The sequence below is a fragment of the Phyllobates terribilis genome, unplaced genomic scaffold (genome assembly GCF_046119375.1).
Source record: "Phyllobates terribilis strain yellow unplaced genomic scaffold, ASM4611937v1 Scaffold_1__5_contigs__length_1240528914, whole genome shotgun sequence".
Lineage (NCBI taxonomy): Eukaryota > Metazoa > Chordata > Amphibia > Anura > Dendrobatidae > Phyllobates > Phyllobates terribilis.
Window position 1 is genome coordinate 185,521,713 of NW_027362761.1, and position 20,163 is coordinate 185,541,875.

At 46.1% G+C, this 20,163-nt stretch overlaps 1 protein-coding gene and 1 long non-coding RNA gene across 2 annotated transcripts in view; one reads left to right on the top strand and one right to left on the bottom strand.

The window, feature by feature from the left end:
• Positions 1-20,163, top strand: part of RORB (RAR related orphan receptor B) — a 279,059-nt gene that overhangs the window by 250,576 nt on the left and 8,320 nt on the right. The window contains exon 8 of the mRNA XM_073670612.1: positions 4,267-4,377. Coding sequence (XP_073526713.1) covers positions 4,267-4,377 — 111 coding nt within the window. The remainder of the gene's footprint in view (positions 1-4,266; positions 4,378-20,163) is intronic.
• The window catches only part of LOC141252863 (uncharacterized), an 80,555-nt gene that overhangs the window by 29,538 nt on the left and 30,854 nt on the right, over positions 1-20,163 (bottom strand). Inside the window, exon 3 of the long non-coding RNA XR_012314136.1 lies at positions 6,897-6,969. This is a non-coding gene — a long non-coding RNA (uncharacterized lncRNA). The remainder of the gene's footprint in view (positions 1-6,896; positions 6,970-20,163) is intronic.

Sequence of the window (20,163 nt, forward strand, 5' to 3'; positions counted from 1 at the left end):
TGGTTATTTGCACATATTTATGTATTGGTAACATTATGTTTTCTTAATATTTACACCATAACCAAAAAAAGAAGGGCTAAATACAGGAATCTTTAATAGTAATAAATGGGCAAAATTGTAAAAAAAGAAAATATTTGTATCTTACCTGTATGCTATTTGTTTCCAATTATTGCAATTTATGTTGTATTTTTTACATTTTTACATTATAGAAGAGTTATCTAAAGATACAATATGTTTCAGATGTGACACTTCTTTTCCAACATTTTGTTTAACATTTCAAGCTATAGTGAGCATGATTCAACATGCCATGATTGCACTTTATTCACATACACACCTTAATATACATTGTTTACCGGCTGGCCTAATCTATCAGTTTCAAATCTTGCTTCCATGGACAAGCTAGGTGGAAGCCACACTGCTTAGCAGAATCCATGGGCTCTCTGGCTTTTATCCTTTAAAGGGAATCTGTCAGCAGGTTTTTGCTATGTAATCTGAAGACAGCAGGAGATAGAGGCTGAAACACAGAATTCAGGGATGTGTCACTTATCACAGTGCATGCTGTTGTATACTAACAGTGAAGGATTTATCACTGAGAGATTAACATTGTGGGACTAGTCCAGCAACGCCTCCTCCTGTGATGGGCACATCACTGTCTATAAGCATTGTTTATAGAGAGCCTGGTGTGGGCGGAGTTAGCTTTCTCAGCTTTGCTTCATTCTAAATCTAAAAGCTCTGCTTGTGTGAGAACCACTGCATCCAGTAATCTAAGTGACACATCATTGGATTCAGCTTCTCTTTACCTATGGTATGCTGCTCTCAGATGAGGAACCAAAAGCCTGCTGACAGATTCCATTTAAAGGGAACCTATCACACATTTCAAGCTGCCCAAACTATACGAAGCATGAATCAGAACTTGTCAATTCAGATAAAATATAGTTAGAAGATCCCAGTGCCGTTTCAGGTGATTGGCAGGTCTGTTGCTGTTGCTATGGGGAAAGACTTGTCAATTGCCTGGAGCAGTGCTGGGAGATTCTAACTATACGCTTTGACATTTTAGAGAAAAATATTCCTGGCAGGCACTGATTCATGCTGCCCGCGTTTTGGGTAGCATGAATCGTGTGACAAGTTCTCTTTATCCTCTATAGAAGGATCAGAAGCCCTAGGATGTGTCTATGGAGTAGCAGCTGACTGGTGGAGCGAGCTGTGGGAAGAACAAGCCATGTTGGAACCAGAGAGAAATGGCCAAAAACAAACTTCATCCATTCAAAGATGCAGTCAGAGATAACCAGGTCAAAGAATTAGAATCAAAGGCAGAGAGGATTCAGACAGTACAAAGATCAAACCAAAGAGGGAATTCAGGATTTATTTAGGAAAAAGGTCAAGAAGTCAGTCAGGTGAAACACAGAAAATCAGTCAAAAAGTGCACCATGGTAGTATCCATAACTTATATCATGGTTGGCACAAGTGACAGGTCACGGGGGATGTCAATAAAGTACTGTGAGAGCCAATTTGCTGGCCAAATCCTTCCTGTGATTAGTCCACAGAAACAATAAATACTGGAACAGGGGCAGATGTGTTTGTGACACCATCCTGATAAATTTGTCAAATGTCTAGTCACATTATTAAAAGTGTGCCCGAGTTTGCCCTCTCTGAATTTGGGGATCAGATTAAATTAACATGTCATTCTTTATATGTTTTTCTTGCCAACACTTTTGCAAAGCTGATGATAGGTTGCAAAAAAAAAAAATATTTCAGATAACAGACTATCATTGATATTATTTGAGAACACAGTTATGCCCCATATTTTTATAAGCTATTAGATGTCATCCTCAGGGCTTTAATCATCAGTGCAATTCTGCTTGTGCACTTTTGGGCTACACTAGGCGATTGTGAAAAGCCTTCACAGTTCCTATATGCATTATTATCATACTAATTATCATTTCAATTATTCAGCCAATTACACTGGAATCAAAGCACTGCTCAACAGAGCTATGTGTTCATGAGTAAATATTACCGCTGCTAAAAGAGTATAATATAGACATAAAATAAACTGGGTTTTAAAAGACAATTACATCTAGCCTTTTTATTTTATCTCTCCACATGATGTTGATTGAAAATCTGAAATTGTAACTAACCATAATACTGTTTTCTACTAGCACCTGTCTCCCTGGCAGAACTACAAGCTGCATTCCTCGTAGAATTGAACAGTGATCAGCATCTAGTGATCAGCATCTAGTGATTAGCATCTAGTGATCGACATCTAGTGATCAGCATCTAGTGATCGACATCTAGTGTTCATCATCTAGTGATCAGCATCTAGTGATCAGCATCTAGTGTTCAGCATCTAGTGATCGGCATCTAGTGATCGGCATCTAGTGTTCAGCATCAAGTGTTCAGCATCTAGTGATCGGCATCTAGTGATCAGCATCTAGTGATCAGCATCTAGTGATCGGCATCTAGTGATCAGCATCTAGTGATCAGCATCTAGTGTTCGGCATCTAGTGATCAGCATCTAGTGATCAGCATCTAGTGTTCGGCATCTAGTGTTCAGCATCTAGTGATCAGCATCTAGTGATCGGCATCTAGTGTTCAGCATCTAGTGATCGGCATCTAGTGTTCAGCATCTAGTGATCGGCATCTAGTGATCGGCATCAAGTTATCAGCATCTAGTGATCAGCATCTAGTGATCAGCATCTAGTGATCGGCATCTAGTGATCAGCATCTAGTGATCGGCATCTAGTGATCAGCATCTAGTGATCAGCATCTAGTGATCAGCATCTAGTGATCGGCATCTAGTGATCGGCATCTAGTGATCGGCATCTAGTGTTCGGCATCTAGTGATCGGCATCTAGTGATCGGCATCTAGTGATCGGCATCTAGTGTTCAGCATCTAGTGATCAGCATCTAGTGATCAGCATCTAGTGTTCAGCATCTAGTGATCGGCATCTAGTGATCGGCATCTAGTGTTCGGCATCTAGTGATCGGCATCTAGTGATCGGCATCTAGTGTTCAGCATCTAGTGATCAGCATCTAGTGATCAGCATCTAGTGATCAGCATCTAGTGATCGGCATTTAGTGATCAGCATCTAGTGATCAGCATCTAGTGTTCGGCATCTAGTGATCAGCATCTAGTGATCGGCATCTAGTGATCGGCATCAAGTGATCAGCATCTAGTGATCAGCATCTAGTGATCGGCATCTAATGATCAGCATCTAGTGATCGGCATCTAGTGATCAGCATCTAGTGATCAGCATCTAGTGATCGGCATCTAGTGATCGGCATCTAGTGATCGGCATCTAGTGTTCAGCATCTAGTGATCGGCATCTAGTGATCGGCATCTAGTGTTCAGCATCTAGTGATCGGCATCTAGTGATCGGCATCTAGTGTTCAGCATCTAGTGATCAGCATCTAGTGATCAGCATCTAGTGATCAGCATCTAGTGATCGGCATTTAGTGATCAGCATCTAGTGATCAGCATCTAGTGTTCGGCATCTAGTGATCAGCATCTAGTGTTCAGCATCTAGTGATCGGCATCTAGTGTTCAGCATCTAGTGATCGGCATCTAGTGATCGGCATCTAGTGTTCAGAATCTAGTGATCAGCATCTAGTGATTAGCATCTAGTGATCGGCATCTAGTGATCAGCATCTAGTGATCAGCATCTAGTGTTCGGCATCTAGTGATCAGCATCTAGTGTTCAGCATCTAGTGATCGGCATCTAGTGTTCAGCATCTAGTGATCGGCATCTAGTGTTCAGCATCTAGTGATCAGCATCTAGTGATTAGCATCTAGTGTTCGGCATCTAGTGATCAGCATCTAGTGATCAGCATCTAGTGTTCGGCATCTAGTGTTCAGCATCTAGTGATCAGCATCTAGTGATCGGCATCTAGTGTTCAGCATCTAGTGATCGGCATCTAGTGATCGGCATCTAGTGATCAGCATCTAGTGATCGGCATCTAGTGATCAGCATCTAGTGTTCGGCATCTAGTGATCAGCATCTAGTGTTCGGCATCTAGTGTTCAGCATCTAGTGATCAGCATCTAGTGATCGGCATCTAGTGTTCAGCATCTAGTGATCGGCATCTAGTGATCGGCATCTAGTGATCAGCATCTAGTGATCAGCATCTAGTGATCGGCATCTAGTGATCAGCATCTAGTGATTAGCATCTAGTGTTCGGCATCTAGTGATCAGCATCTAGTGATCAGCATCTAGTGTTCGGCATCTAGTGATCAGCATCTAGTTCTCACTCTGCTTTCCTTGGTCTGCAGGTTCCGATGATTTAGTGAATGAAGCTTTTGACTTTGCAAAGAGTTTATGTTCACTTCAGCTGACGGAGGAGGAAATTGCCTTGTTTTCTGCGGCTGTACTGATATCACCAGGTACTCATTCTGATCTCTTAACCAAAAAAAGTCTTGTTTATGTCGTTATCAAAGTATGCTAAATTCTCTGTTGCAGCCCTAAGTTCCACTGGTTTCTGTAAGACAAAAGCTTGCTAATCTAGCTAATGATATCTGGGAATAATAGGAAAGTTTAAAGATCAATATGAACTGTCGATCACATTCTGTGTGCACCTCTGAGGGTCACAGGGGGGGCTACCCACTACCAAGCAGAGTCCGCACATAGTGATAGCTATGCTCCAAAACTACTGGTTGCACCACATTCAGGTTGTTTTTTCTTTAGTTTTACCTTTCTGTGTCTAAACTTTCCCTTTTGGGATCAGTTACTGAGGCAAACAGAGACTGTAGGCTTGCATAAGAACATATTTTAGTATTTTTAGGAATCCATGACCAGTCTTAATTCACTGATCCATATGTGCTGTGGTTCCCTCTATATACCAGGATACACTTAACATACACCTCCTCAAATGAACACCATTATGTTTAGGAACAGAACCCACCAACAAATGAACATATTCTAATGTTTAAGTAAGGACTTGATGGTGATACATGAACACCCCGGACGAAAGGAAGAGTATTACTTATGTTTGTATATATATGCAAATTATTCAGATTGTATCTGGAGGATGATACCCCCTTACATACTTAAGCTCCACCAACCTCATGATCAGTGACATAACTAGAGTCCTATGGCCCCCAGTGCAAAATTTGGGCCTGGGCCCACCCCCGTCCTCGCATGTTGGTCAGATATATGCACCTTTGTAGCATTCTAAATCCTATAAGGATATACGAGTTGTCCCCATTATGTAATAATGTCCTCCATATTAGGCTCTTTCCTGATATATATCTCCCACATCCTGGGCCCATCTTAGTATATATGTTCCCCATCCTGGTATATATGTCCCTCATCCTGGCATATATATATATATATATATATATATATATATATATATATATATATATATTCACAGTACAGACCAAAAGTTTGGACACACCTTCTCAGTTAAAGATTTTTCTGTATTTTCATGACTACCTCTTGAAGCTCATCAAGAGAATGCCAAGAGTGTGCAAAGCAGTCATCAAAGCAAAAGGTGGCTACTTTGAAGAACCTAGAATATAAGACATATTTTCAGTTGTTTCACACTTTTTTGTTAAGTAAATTCCACATGTGTTAATTCATAGTTTTGATGCCTTCAGTGTGAATGTACAATTTTCATAGTCATGAAAATACAGAAAAATCTCTAACTGAGAAGGTATGTCCAAACTTTTGGTCTGTACTGTGTATATATATATATATATATATATATATATATATATATATATGTCCTCCATCCTGGTATATATGTTTCCTATCCTGGGCCCTATCCTATTATATACTGTATGTTCCACATCCTGGGCACATCCTGGTATATATGTTCCCCATACTGGTACATAAATGTCCCCCATCCTGGGCACATCCTGGTATATATGTTCCCAATCCTTGTATATATGTCCCTCATCCTGGCCCCATCCTGGTATATATATATCCCCCATCTTGGTATAGATGTCCCTTATCCTGAACCCCATTATGGTATATATATATCCCCTAGTATATATGTCCTCCATCCTGGGCCCATCTTGGTATATGTCGCCCATCCTGGTATATGTCCCCCATTTTGCCGCTTTTCTTCAATACATAGAAAGAAAATAAATGATTCTACTCACCTTCCCTCCGCTCCCCCACTGCGCGGCGTCTTCTTCTAAAGCTGTCAACTGACTTCAACGTGCATGAAACAGGAGTGCATGACGTCACTGCCATACCACCCGTGTCACTTGCACGCCGTCGTCAGCTGCTGTCCTCTTATTGGCCGGCAGCGTGTACTGCAGAGTACGGACCCGGTGAGTCTCTGCGCCGTAATACACTCCAGCTGAATGTGCGTCAAAGGATGCAAGTGCAATTGAAGTTTGCGCTGGTGTCGGCGGGCCCTCCACCCTCATAGGTCCGGTCATGACCTCTACGACCGCGACCGTTACACCCCCACTCATGAACCTAAGACAGGACAACTATGATCCAGTTAATCAACCGCCCAATCCTTTCTAGTTTATTTTTAAAGAAGGATAGCCTTACTGACTAACCTTATCCTCCTTGCTTGTTTGGTGAGGCTCACACAACATAAGAAAAGGATATAGCCAGTCTGAGTTGGAATACTCCTTCTCTAAGGTTATAGAGCAGTTGCATGGGCTTAGGGGTGGGCATACCATCGGTGCAACCTGGGCAGTCGTACAGGGGCCAAAGAGATAAAAGGGCCCACATCAACCTCCTGAGCTGGTGTAATTGTGCATTATTATGAGCTCATGAAATATTGGACGTGTAAGGGCCCATATATTGTTCTTGCACAATGGCCCTCCTCTTATATGTACGCTTACCATGAGATGTCTTCTTGTATAGTGATATTCAGCATTTACTTAATTTAAAAAAAACTTTCAGAATGGTGAAAACTGATAAAAGAAGTAATGCTCACCTTATCAATCCACTGCCAATGTCCCATCGGTTTCTGAGCTTCCTGCTTCATTCGGAAACCACTGCAGCCAGTGCTACAGACAAATGGATATTTATAGTTACAATTTTTTATTTATCTTTTTATTTTTTTTACACCATTCTGAGTATAAGTTTCCTAGGACCTTTTCTACAGTTTCTGAGAGTTATGGCAACCATTGCAGAATCTAAAGTTGTTGTCAGTACTTGTGACTGCTGCTAGTAGTTGACATGTGTAGGAAGTACAGAGACCATCCAGGAGAAGTGGTGGAACTGTAACTGCCGGGGATCTATAAAATATATATATATAAATTTTTTTCTATTTTATATCATTCTGACCATAAGTTTCCTAATGGCTTTTCTACAATTTCTGAGACATCTTACTTACACAGTTATGTCAACCATTACAGAATCTAAAGGCGTTGACTTTCATAAAACCTGGATGACACATTAAAACATTGTCATGGTGTATTTCATAACAGTACAAATCAAAGGAAATTCAGGTTCTGTGGGTGGCAAAACCTTGGGGCACTAATAGCTGTCAATAATGGACGTCACCTAGCATGTATAACAGTGTAAAAACCTAGATATATCAGAAATGGCTGAACTGAATATTTACTATTATAATTGGCAAGGACAAAATATAAGGCGTCATAAATGGAATGCTTGTGTGGGCTAAAATAGAAGGACTGGATCTTATGATCATTGATCATCATCATAATAAAGCCCAGAATCTTCAAGTGATAGCAAGCACCACATTCTAGGTGAAATACTTGGGGTGAGAACTCATTTAAGTTCACTGAATAGCATGAAAAGTTTTAGAGTCTGTTTACACGGAGCAACCGATGGCCCGATACGAATGCCGATCATTTACCCTTACTGATCGGAGGTCAATAAATGCCTATTTACACAGGCAGACCTAAGTAAGCAATGTGCACTAAGTGACCTGTAATAGATCACTGCCTGTATAGGCTGCCATAGTTCTCGATAGCGCGAGTCCTGTTTACACTGGACGATACACCTCCGATGATTTTTTGAGCTGCGCAAACGATCATTTCCCCCAATGAACAATCATGAACCCATTATCTTGCAGTGTAAATGCAGCTTTCCTTCCAGGTTCAGTGTCTAAGAAAGGGCTGGAAGTTGCCAGGGACATCAGGAATAGAGATCACATCTTGTTACTGTCATCTCTCTCTCTCTGTATATATACTGTGTGTATACATATATCTCTAGTGACCTAAGGGGGAGCACAACATCCTAATTATTGAGGATAGTATCAATGTGATTGTCACATGTGGAGAGGGGTTATTTTTTTCTACTAAACGAGTGAGAAGATGGACAATAATATATGTACTCACCCCCTACACATTAGGATATTTTTCAAGTATGTGACTCACCAGGATCGAGAAAGTTTTGGTCCTAAAGTAACATCCAGTGCGTAAAAATACGATTGTCTAAGTTCGCCTCTTCAGATGTTCAGTTTAATGAGAAACTGTCACCAGGTTTTTGCTACCTAATCTGAGAGCAGCATGATGTAGGACAGAGACACTGATTCCAGCAATGTGTCACTTACTAGTCTGTTTAGTATACTTTTGATAAAATCCCTGTTTTATTTGCTGCAGACCTACCAGTTCCCTGAATGTTAACCTCTGTATAACCCCGCCCAGATTTATGTGTACACTGTGCATAGGCAGGAAGCTGTGTGGGCGGGGTTATACAGGGCTCAACATTCAGGGAACTGGCAGATTTGCAGCAGATTAAACAGTTTTAATCAAAACTACGGCACCCAGTAAAGTAAGTGACACATCACTGGAATCAAGGTTTCTGTCCGTAAATCATGCTGCTCTCAGATGGAGCAGCAATAATCTGGTGACGGATTCCTTTTCACCACCTACCCCACAACTGTTCCAGCTTTTAGATATTGACTAAAGGCACCGAATTATGCTCTGATGCTTGTTTGTACATTGTTCTTAACTATCTACAATACAAAATAACCTCCATTTCGGTCTCTTGTTTTGCGGTTGTCTGGAAGAGTCCCGTAAATGCATCCAAGGCTCTTAGAACAATAGGAGTTGTTCTCTCTGCAGAGTAAAACATCCTCCTTTTTGTCAATATATTTGTTCTAAGTCTTCAGTCTTCTTATATCAAATCCTCTTTCCTTGTTGCTAACTAGAAAGCATTAGAGACGAGGAGTGAAAGGGAATCCTTCTGGGGATATTCTTATGATTAAATTGTTTAACCACAGACTGTCACGGTGCATTTTCATTTAGCTGACTGAAAAATGTTCCTTCTGAGAGACCAGAATTTGTAATCTAAGTGAAGTCAGAGCACTAATCCAGTCTTTCCTATACGTTTATTTTGCCTATTTCCCTGGTTTTAATTAAGCCTAATCCTTTATCATATATGTACAAACTTATGTAGCACCCTGAGGATTCGGCTGCTACAGGGGTATTGCACCTCAACCCAGAGGTGTGATATTCCACTCCCGGGTAAGGATGGAGTGTGGAACTGAGCTCGGTAGGCTGCATGCACTACATACATCCCATTTCCGAGGAACAGGCCGACGGTACTCCCACTTAGAAATGTGCAGGTACGACCGAGTCTGTTCCTGGCTGGAGTGGGAGGGGGGTGGTACATCCCAAGTAGTGTAGGGGCAGATAGGGGGAGCAGCCTGGGTAAAGATAGGAGCTCATTGGGTGCTGGTCACCTGAGCTCACACATAGAGGGTGTATATAAGGTGGGCACCATCAAAGAACAGGGTCAGTCAGTCTGTCAGAGTAAGAAGCAGAGGAGCAGAGCAGCCCCAGAGAGAGAGAGAGAGAGGAGAAAGAAAGAGAGACCCAGAGGGGGAAACAGAAGAAGAGAACTCTGAGAACCCAAAGTCCAGCAGCGGGTGAAGAGTTGGCATCAGGGTACCGGAACCCAAGCTGGTGGGGGCAAAAACACACCCCAGCCAGAGACCGGAGGCCGTGGGCAGCGTCTGCCACGGCCACCCACCACATCCACCACGAAGGCATACCACGTGGAGGGTCAGGGAACCCAAGGCCAAGGGTCTCCCAACAGAAGGCCCGAGGGAGCTGGACCTGGGTGGATCTCTAGTGGGGACGGCCAGAGAAAGGACAGAAGGAGAGCTCAGGGTCACGCTCCGGACTTGCTTGGGGGTTGGCTGGATCCAGGACCTGGTGGACGCAGCACGGCTCGGGAGGTCACTTGAAGCTGGAGTGACCGGAACATCAGCAGTGAGTAAATACCCTAAACTGCATAACCCGACTCTGTCTTCATTTAACACCTATGCTGCACCACCACAACCCCCATCCTCTGCACCTGACCCCCTGAGGCTATACCCCACCCGTTGGGGGTTATATCACCAAAGCTGCACCTTCACCATCAGCCTCAGCGGACCCTGCTGCAGCGGCGGCCATAGTGACCGCAATACAACGGGTGGCGTAGTCGACATTAAGAACTTAATAACATCTGTAGGACTGCCACATACAACTGAGTTTGACACCCTGGGCACGGACCGGGTCACAGCCACTCGGAAGACTACAACCCCCATCTGATCCGGCTCCGGGTATTCCCCTAAAGAATATGGCCCAGGGGGTGCGTCACTTACTAGAAAAAAATCTAAAATGTATGTGCGTTACAAGAGTTATTCTATAAAGAAGCAGAGCCTTCAGGACGATGCATGGCGGTGTGTACAGGAAACTTGTGTTGATGCCTTTGTTCCTCGGCTTTATTTCTAAAATGCAAGTGTAGCACCCTGAGGATTCGGCTGCTACAGGGGTATTGCACCTCAACCCAGAGGTGTGATATTCCACTCCCGGGTAAGGATGGAGTGTGGACCTGAGCTCGGTAGGCTGCATGCACTACACACATCCCATTTCCGGGGAACAGACCAACGGTACTCCCACTTAGAAATGTGCAGGTACGACCGAGTCTGTTCCTGGCTGGAGTGGGAGGGGGGTGGTACATCCCAAGTAGTGTAGGGGCAGATAGGGGGAGCAGCCTGGGTAAAGTTAGGAGCTCATTGGGTGCTGGTCACCTGAGCTCACACATAGAGGGAGTATTTAAGGTGGGCACCATCTAAGATCAGGGTCAGTCTTTGCAGAGGAGTCAGTTTGCCACAGTCAGTCAGTCTGTGAGGAGTCAGTCAGCCTTTTGCAGAGAAGCCAGAGGAAGAGGAGCAGAGCAGCCCCAGGCCCAGAGAGAGTGAGAGAGGAGAGTCAGAAGGACCCAGAGAAAACAAGCAGGAACTCTGAAAACCCATATACAAACCTAGGGTGAAGAGTTGGCAAAAGGGTACCGGATCCCAAACTGGTGGGGGCTCAAGCACACCTCAGCCAGAGACCGGAGGCCGTGGGCAGGATCTGCCACGGCCACCCACCACATCCACCCTGAAGGCAAACCACGAGTAGGGTCAGGGAACCCAAGGCCAAGGGTTTCCCAACAGAAGGCCCGAGGGAGCTGGACCTAGGTGGATCCCTGGTGGGGACGGCCAGAAGACAGGACAGGAAGGAGGGCTCAGGGTCACGCTCCGGACTTGCTTGGGGGTTGGCTGAATCCAGGACCTGGTGGACGCAGCACGGCTCGGGTGGTCACTTGAAGCTGGAGTGACCGGAACATCAGCAGTAAGTAAATACCCTAAACTGCACAACCCGACTCTGTCTTTAATTACCATCTATGCTGCACCACCACAACCCCCATCCTCTGCACCTGACCCCCTGAGGCTATACCCCACCCGTTGGGGGTTATACTATCAAAAGCTGCACCAACACCATCAGCCTCAGCGGACCCTGCTGCAGAGGCGGCCGTAGTGACCGCAATACAACGGGTGGCGTAGTCGACATAAAGAACTTTATAACATCTGTAGGACTGCCACATACTCTGAGCTTGACACCCTGGGCACGGACCGGGTCACAGCCACTCGGAAGACTACAACCCCCATCTGATCCGGCTCCGGGTATTCCCCTAAAGAATATGGCCCAGGGGGCGCGTCAACTTTGGCGTAGTCGGCAGGATTACGTGCCCGCAACAACCGGGTACTGCGTGCCTGAAGAAAAGAACAAGTTTACCTCAAAAAGAAGTCTCCTGCCGGTTCCGGAGGGTCCCCGCCATCGGACTCCGTCACAGATCGATTCCCGCCGGTTGTCCGCCATTAACAGCTTTTTCCCGCCATCTGCAGAGTTTCCCGCCACTGGGAGACGATTCCCGCCATTTCCAAAGGTTTCCCGCCTTGTCAGAGCGGACGCCATTATGGGCGTACCAGAGGATGGCAAGAGGCCGCCTCCCATCGTGGGCCAGGACCGAAAATGGCGCCAAAAGTGGAAACCGCCCCCACCAACAGAGACTGTGATGCTAGAGGTGTCTGTCAGCGTGAAAGAACTGCCCCTGGAGCTGACAATCACCAAGTGGCCCCGGGACCGCCCTCGAAGTGGGAGGACTGAGAAGAAGAGAGCAAAGATGGGTGTCGCCTGGAGCAGTCTGGAGCGAGCGCACCCGGAGGCAAGAAGCCTGGAGCTGAGTCCAGAAGAAGCTTACCCGGAGATGGCGAGAAAGCAGAGCAGCACCGGCCCGTTGGCCAGGAGCCTGCTAGAAACAGAGGAGGGAGAGCAGAGCAGCACCGGCCCGCTGGCCAGGAGCCTGCTGGAAACAGTGGAAGGAGAGCAGAGCAGCACCGACCCGTTGGTCAGGAGCCTGCTGGAAGCAACGACCCCACTAGGCCTAGTGGAGGTCCTAGCACAGCTCCCCCGAGACCGGGAGTGTGCACAGACCGCTCTGGAGGGCCTCGCAAGGAGGATGGCCCGGGTGCAGCGAGAGACGTTGGCGGAGTGGAGCCGTGAGATGGCCCAGCAGACCGAGACCTGTCAGCGGAGCACGCCACCCAAGACGAGGAGACAGACCGCCTCTGAGGATGGCGCAGGAGGACTAAAGGCCGGAGACGGCGCCGAGAAGGGAGCCGAACGAAGGGAGGCAGGTAAAGGGGACGTCTCTACCCCAAACCGGGAAACCGCGCACCTGCCCCAGCTCCCCGTCGCAGAGCCCGAAGTACCCCCTGCCGTGCCCGTAGCCGCAACGTCACCGCCACAGACTAGGCCTCAACCGGAAGCCGCAGCCGCGACCCCTGTGACGTCACACGCCTCGACCCCGAGCGTGACCAAGCAGGAAGTACCACCAGCCTGGTCGCAAGGCCTAGTACCCCCGGGCGCCGCAATACCAACAGCGCCCCCTACCTCCGCGGAGCCCCCGGCCTGGTCGCAGGGCCAAGTAGCCCAGGGTGCCGCCGTCCTTACGGTGCCCTTCACCTTCCAGATACCCCAGGCCTGGCCGCAAGGCCCGGGCAACCCGGGCGCTAACACCACCGCGCCCATAAGACCAAGAGTGCCGCATCTGGGAGAGGACCTGTTTACCCAACACACGTGCCCGGATGGGCAGCCTTTCATCTGGCCCCAGGAATATCATGAACTGGAACGGCAGAGGAGGGCTGGGGCCATGTGTGCACCCCTGATCCCGGCTCCAAAGCCCGTGAAGAGGATCTCGCCCCCGCTAGAAGAGGCCCAATTTGAGTGGGACCCCACCGGAGAAGATCTCATGGGGTTCACTCAGGAGACTCGGGCAGCTGCAGCGGAGCGTGCAGAGTGCTGCCGCCAACAACTCGAGGTCTTCGAGAGGGAGCGGAGAGAAAGGCGGGTCCGGGAACAGCAAGCTCAAGTAAGGAGCGCGGTGCAGAAGAGCCGGGCCAGGAGAGACCCCCGTGCAGCGCATAGTCCCCGCACCACCGGGACTGTGATCAAGTTTAACATGCAGCATGGGTGGGGCTTCATCCGAGACCACCGCACCCCAGGCGACGTCTTCGTGACCAGGAGAGACGTTGAGTCCCACCTACCGGAGGGACACAGAGGTCGTGACCTTTACATCGGGGACGAGGTCACCTTCACCCGGCACAAGTGTGCCAAAGGACCCTACGCCCTCCATGTGCATCGCCTGACGGAGGAAGAGCTGCGGTGTGAGGAGGAAGAACAGGAGGACCCGGACGGGTCTGAAGTTAAAGGTAACCACAAAGAAAGAGCAGGAGGACGTCGTCGTTAAGTACAGCGGAGCAGAAGCCGTATATAGTTGCCCGTCGGGGCACAGTGAACTGTTACTGCTGCTATCATAGTCCCCGTTGGGACCAGCAAGTGTGAACTGTTTACCCGTTTATCCCTTAAATCCCACTGACCGAGGACTGAGAGCGGTCATTCCTCCCTTATACCTGGCCGAGGACTGAGAGCGGCCATATCCCCTGTATATAGTTGCGCGTCCTAAAGCGCTCCCTACTGGTTTTACAGGAAAGCCACGAGTTTTTCAAGAAAAGACTGTCGCACTTTACCCGGTCACACGTTGCACAGTGACCGGAGGAGGAGCCAGAGGCGACGAGAATGTTTTATATGATGCTGCTAATATATGTTATTTTATATGTTTTATTATGTTGTTTATGCAAAAATTTGTATGTTTTGTGGTGTTTTGTTCTTACAGCCCGAGGACGTGCTGTGATTTACCAGGGGGGAATGTAGCACCCTGAGGATTCGGCTGCTACAGGGGTATTGCACCTCAACCCAGAGGTGTGATATTCCACTCCCGGGTAAGGATGGAGTGTGGACCTGAGCTCGGTAGGCTGCATGCACTACACACATCCCATTTCCGGGGAACAGACCAACGGTACTCCCACTTAGAAATGTGCAGGTACGACCGAGTCTGTTCCTGGCTGGAGTGGGAGGGGGGTGGTACATCCCAAGTAGTGTAGGGGCAGATAGGGGGAGCAGCCTGGGTAAAGTTAGGAGCTCATTGGGTGCTGGTCACCTGAGCTCACACATAGAGGGAGTATTTAAGGTGGGCACCATCTAAGATCAGGGTCAGTCTTTGCAGAGGAGTCAGTTTGCCACAGTCAGTCAGTCTGTGAGGAGTCAGTCAGCCTTTTGCAGAGAAGCCAGAGGAAGAGGAGCAGAGCAGCCCCAGGCCCAGAGAGAGTGAGAGAGGAGAGTCAGAAGGACCCAGAGAAAACAAGCAGGAACTCTGAGAACCTAGGGTGAAGAGTTGGCAAAAGGGTACCGGATCCCAAACTGGTGGGGGCTCAAGCACACCTCAGCCAGAGACCGGAGGCCGTGGGCAGGATCTGCCACGGCCACCCACCACATCCACCCTGAAGGCAAACCACGAGTAGGGTCAGGGAACCCAAGGCCAAGGGTTTCCCAACAGAAGGCCCGAGGGAGCTGGACCTAGGTGGATCCCTGGTGGGGACGGCCAGAAGACAGGACAGGAAGGAGGGCTCAGGGTCACGCTCCGGACTTGCTTGGGGGTTGGCTGAATCCAGGACCTGGTGGACGCAGCACGGCTCGGGTGGTCACTTGAAGCTGGAGTGACCGGAACATCAGCAGTAAGTAAATACCCTAAACTGCACAACCCGACTCTGTCTTTAATTACCATCTATGCTGCACCACCACAATCCACATCCTCTGCACCTGACCCCCTGAGGCTATACCCCACCCGTTGGGGGTTATACTATCAAAAGCTGCACCAACACCATCAGCCTCAGCGGACCCTGCTGCAGCGGCGGCCGTAGTGACCGCAATACAACGGGTGGCGTAGTCGACATAAAGAACTTTATAACATCTGTAGGACTGCCACATACTCTGAGCTTGACACCCTGGGCACGGACCGGGTCACAGCCACTCGGAAGACTACAACCCCCATCTGATCCGGCTCCGGGTATTCCCCTAAAGAATATGGCCCAGGGGGCGCGTCACAAGCATTTGGAATATTGTGGTCAGACAATATTCTGATATTATTGAGACCTCGGTTTAGAGGTGAACAAAGAAGTTTGCGGAGTAGGTAGCTGCCCAGGGTGCTCTTGAGGATAAGGTCATAATTGCCTTTAACTATTACACCTATATTATTACACAACTAGATTCTTGTGAGAAGCTGGTCATCATGTGAACGTAACTATGTTCTATTGATAGACGGGAATGAGAAATGGAGTGAAGCGTAATGTTCTATTGAGAAAAGCAGATGAAAAACTAGTCAGCAAGTGACCATAACTATGCTCTGTTGAGAGAAGCAGATGAGAAACTAATAGAGTATACTTACGGTCACGTGCCTACTGAGATGAGCGGATAAGAAGCAAGTCAGCAGTGCACATGACCATAACTATGCTCTATTGAAATAAGAGGATGAGAAGCTAGTCGGCACGAGACCATAACTACTGTACGCCCTTTTGAGATAAGCAGATGAGAAGCTAGTCAGCATGTGACCATAACTAGGCTCCATTGAAATAAGCAGATGACAATCTAGTCGGCACGAGATCATAAATATCCTCTATTGAAATAAGCGGATGAGAAGCTAGTCAGCACGTGACCATAACTACTGTATGCCCTATTGAGATAAGCAGATGAGAAGCTAGTCAGCACGTGACCATAACTACTGTATGCCCTATTGAGATAAGCAGATGAGAAGCTAGTCAGCATGTGACCATAACTAGGCTCCATTGAAATAAGCAGATGACAATCTAGTCGGCACGAGACCATAAATATCCTCTATGGAAATAAGCGGATGAGAAGCTAGTCAGCAAGTGACCATAACTACTGTATGCCCTATTGAGATAGGCGGATGAGAAGCGAGTCAGCAAGTGACCATAACTACTGTATGCCCTATTGAGATAAGCAGATGAGAAGCTAGTCAGCACATGACCGTAACTATGCTCTATTGAGATAAGCGGATGACAAGCTAGTCGGCACAAGACCATAAATATCCTCTATTGAAATAAGCGGATGAGAAGCTAGTCAGCACGTGACCATAACTACTGTATGCCCTATTGAGATAAGCAGATGAGAAGCTAGTCAGCACGTGACCATAACTACTGTATGCCCTATTGAGATAAGCAGATGAGAAGCTAGTCAGCATGTGACCATAACTAGGCTCCATTGAAATAAGCAGATGACAATCTAGTCGGCACGAGACCATAAATATCCTCTATGGAAATAAGCGGATGAGAAGCTAGTCAGCAAGTGACCATAACTACTGTATGCCCTATTGAGATAGGCGGATGAGAAGCGAGTCAGCAAGTGACCATAACTACTGTATGCCCTATTGAGATAAGCAGATGAGAAGCTAGTCAGCACATGACCGTAACTATGCTCTATTGAGATAAGCGGATGACAAGCTAGTCGGCACAAGACCATAAATATCCTCTATTGAAATAAGCGGATGAGAAGCTAGTCAGCACGTGACCATAACTACTGTATGCCCTATTGAGATAAGCAGATGAGAAGCTAGTCAGCACGTGACCATAACTACTGTATGCCCTATTGAGATAAGCAGATGAGAAGCTAGTCAGCATGTGACCATAACTAGGCTCCATTGAAATAAGCAGATGACAATCTAGTCGGCACGAGACCATAAATATCCTCTATGGAAATAAGCGGATGAGAAGCTAGTCAGCAAGTGACCATAACTACTGTATGCCCTATTGAGATAGGCGGATGAGAAGCGAGTCAGCAAGTGACCATAACTACTGTATGCCCTATTGAGATAAGCAGATGAGAAGCTAGTCAGCACATGACCGTAACTATGCTCTATTGAGATAAGCGGATGACAAGCTAGTCGGCACAAGACCATAAATATCCTCTATTGAAATAAGCGGATGAGAAGCTAGTCAGCACGTGACCATAACTACTGTATGCCCTATTGAGATAAGCGGATGAGAAGCTAGTCAGCACGTGACCATAACTATGCTCTGTTGAGAGAAGCAGATGAAAAGCTAGTCGGCACATGTCCGTAACTATGCTCTGTTGAGATAAACAGATGAGAAGCTAGTTGGCATGTGACCATAACTATGCTCTATTGAGATAAACAGATGAGAAGCTAGTTGGCATGTGACCATAACTATGCTCTATTGAGATAAACAGATGAGAAGCTAGTTGGCATGTGACCATAACTATGCTCTACTGAGAGAAACGGATGAGAAGCTATTCAGCACATAGCAGTCACTCTGCTCTATTGAGATAAGCGGATGAGAAGCTAGTAAGCACGTGAACGTAACTATGCTTTATTCAGGGAAGTGGATGGCAAATGAAGAGAAACCTAATGCTCTATTGAGAAAAAAGGATGAAAAACTAGTTGGAACATTTACCGCAACTATAATCCATTGAGAGAAACAGATGAGAAGCTAGTCGGCATGTCACTGCTGCTATACTCTATTTAGAAATCAGATGAGCGACAGAGAGAACCATGTTTTATTGAGATAAGCAGATGAGAAACTGGTCAGCACGTGACAATAACTATGCAAATCACATACTTATGGTCACTTGACTGATTGCCTGAGCTGGAAGTAGAGCGGAATTCTGACAGTGGGCATATTGCACACTGTTAGGATTCAACAATCTGCAGTCGCATGAAGTGAATGCAGAAATGTATGTTGAGCCCTTAAAACCCCTTTAAGTTGCACTAAAATTCAGAAGGGTATGTAGACTGTTTCAGGTTTCTGAGTAAATTGCATGGTTTTACCTATCATTACTGGAGTGAGTGACGCTAAACATTAAACCTAGGAAGAATCGACATTAATATAAGGAATCCTCAAATTGATCAAGTGGGATACGACATGTTCTACTGGTTTAAACCATTAAAAGGAGGTTATGCAGTCAGTTTTCACTTTATTATTTGAAAGTGACATTTTCTCTGAGACAATTGATATGTTACATCAAAATTGTGTCAAGTGTATGGATTTTTTCTTTTTGTATGATGGACATACAGTAAACCGATGAGTCTCTTAAAGGGCATCTGTCAGTAGGATCAACCCTCCTAAGCCGTCTATATGGGCATGCAGGTTATAGGAAGCTGAAGAAAATGATACCATGATATCTGATATCCAATGTCTAATTCCATAGAAATCCATGTAAATGAGTGTTTCCAGGTTATGGGGTGGACTCTGATCTGCATGACAATCTGACTCCAGAGATTATTATAAAAAAGAGTAGTTACCAGTGTGATATGTGATGGCCGCTCTCTGCTCTCCTGATCTCACTGCAGAGCTGTGTGTGATTATATCTAACACATCTGCAGGTTCCTCTCAGCTTCAGCTTCTATCTCACTGGCTGCCAATGTTCAACATTTCTGCAATGCAGCAGAGTTCAGAGAGCTGCAAAAATGTGTTTGTAAGAAGACAAAGTTCATTTCTCCTGTGTTGTGTTAGTTACTTATCTCACACTGGTAACTCCCCCTTTTATTAATAATAATATCTGGAGTCAGATTCTCATACAGATCATTGTCCGGCCATAGATCCTGAACAGCTCATTTACATATAAGAAAAACATGGATTTGTCTGGATAAGACACCGGATCGCAGATATCAAGGTATCATTTTATTCAACTTCTTATGACCTACATGGCCATATAGACGGCTTAATTGTTTACTCTACTGACAGATTCCCTTTAAGGTCATATCAAAAGAAGTTATGGGAGGCATGTATATATCCACAGAAAATAAGCATGAAGCACTTGCTTGTTTATTGTGAAATCATTGTGAAATTAAGTGTGTAATTCCTTAAATTGCATAAGTACAGTAACCCAAGATAATTGCAAGAAGAAAAGTGGTCAATATACATTGGAAATAAAGGAACTGGAAATAATCTATCATGGAAAAATCTGGTCTTAATCAGCAGTGGTATTCTCAAAAAGAGGTGTAAAGGGAATATGTTACCATTTTTTTTGCCAACTACTCTGAGAGCAGCAATAATGTTGAAATATAGACCCTGATTCCAGTAATTTGTCACTTACATGGCTGCTTACTGCAGTTTTCATAAAATCACTGTTTCATTAGCAGGACATTATCACTAGAGGACTAGTAAACCTGCTGACAGGTAGTCCTCCTTATTCATGAAATCTGTATAACCCCGCCCCCACCACTGATTGGCAGCTTTTTGCCAATGCACAGTGTACACTGGCACCTGCCAATCAGTGGAGTGGGCGGGGTTATACTGAGCTCAGCATTAGGAGAGCTGGTAGAAATGTAGCCCATAAAACAGTGATTTTATCAAAACTACAGCAAGCAGACCTATAAGTGACACATAACTGGAATCAGGGTCTCTGCCCCTACATCATGCTGCTCTCAGATGGGCTAGCAAAACCTGGTGATATATTCCCTTTAACTGTATACTGCTACATAAATGCAGAGTTAAGAATTAAGTCATTTCATTCAAACTACTGAGATGAGAGAAGCTATGACTC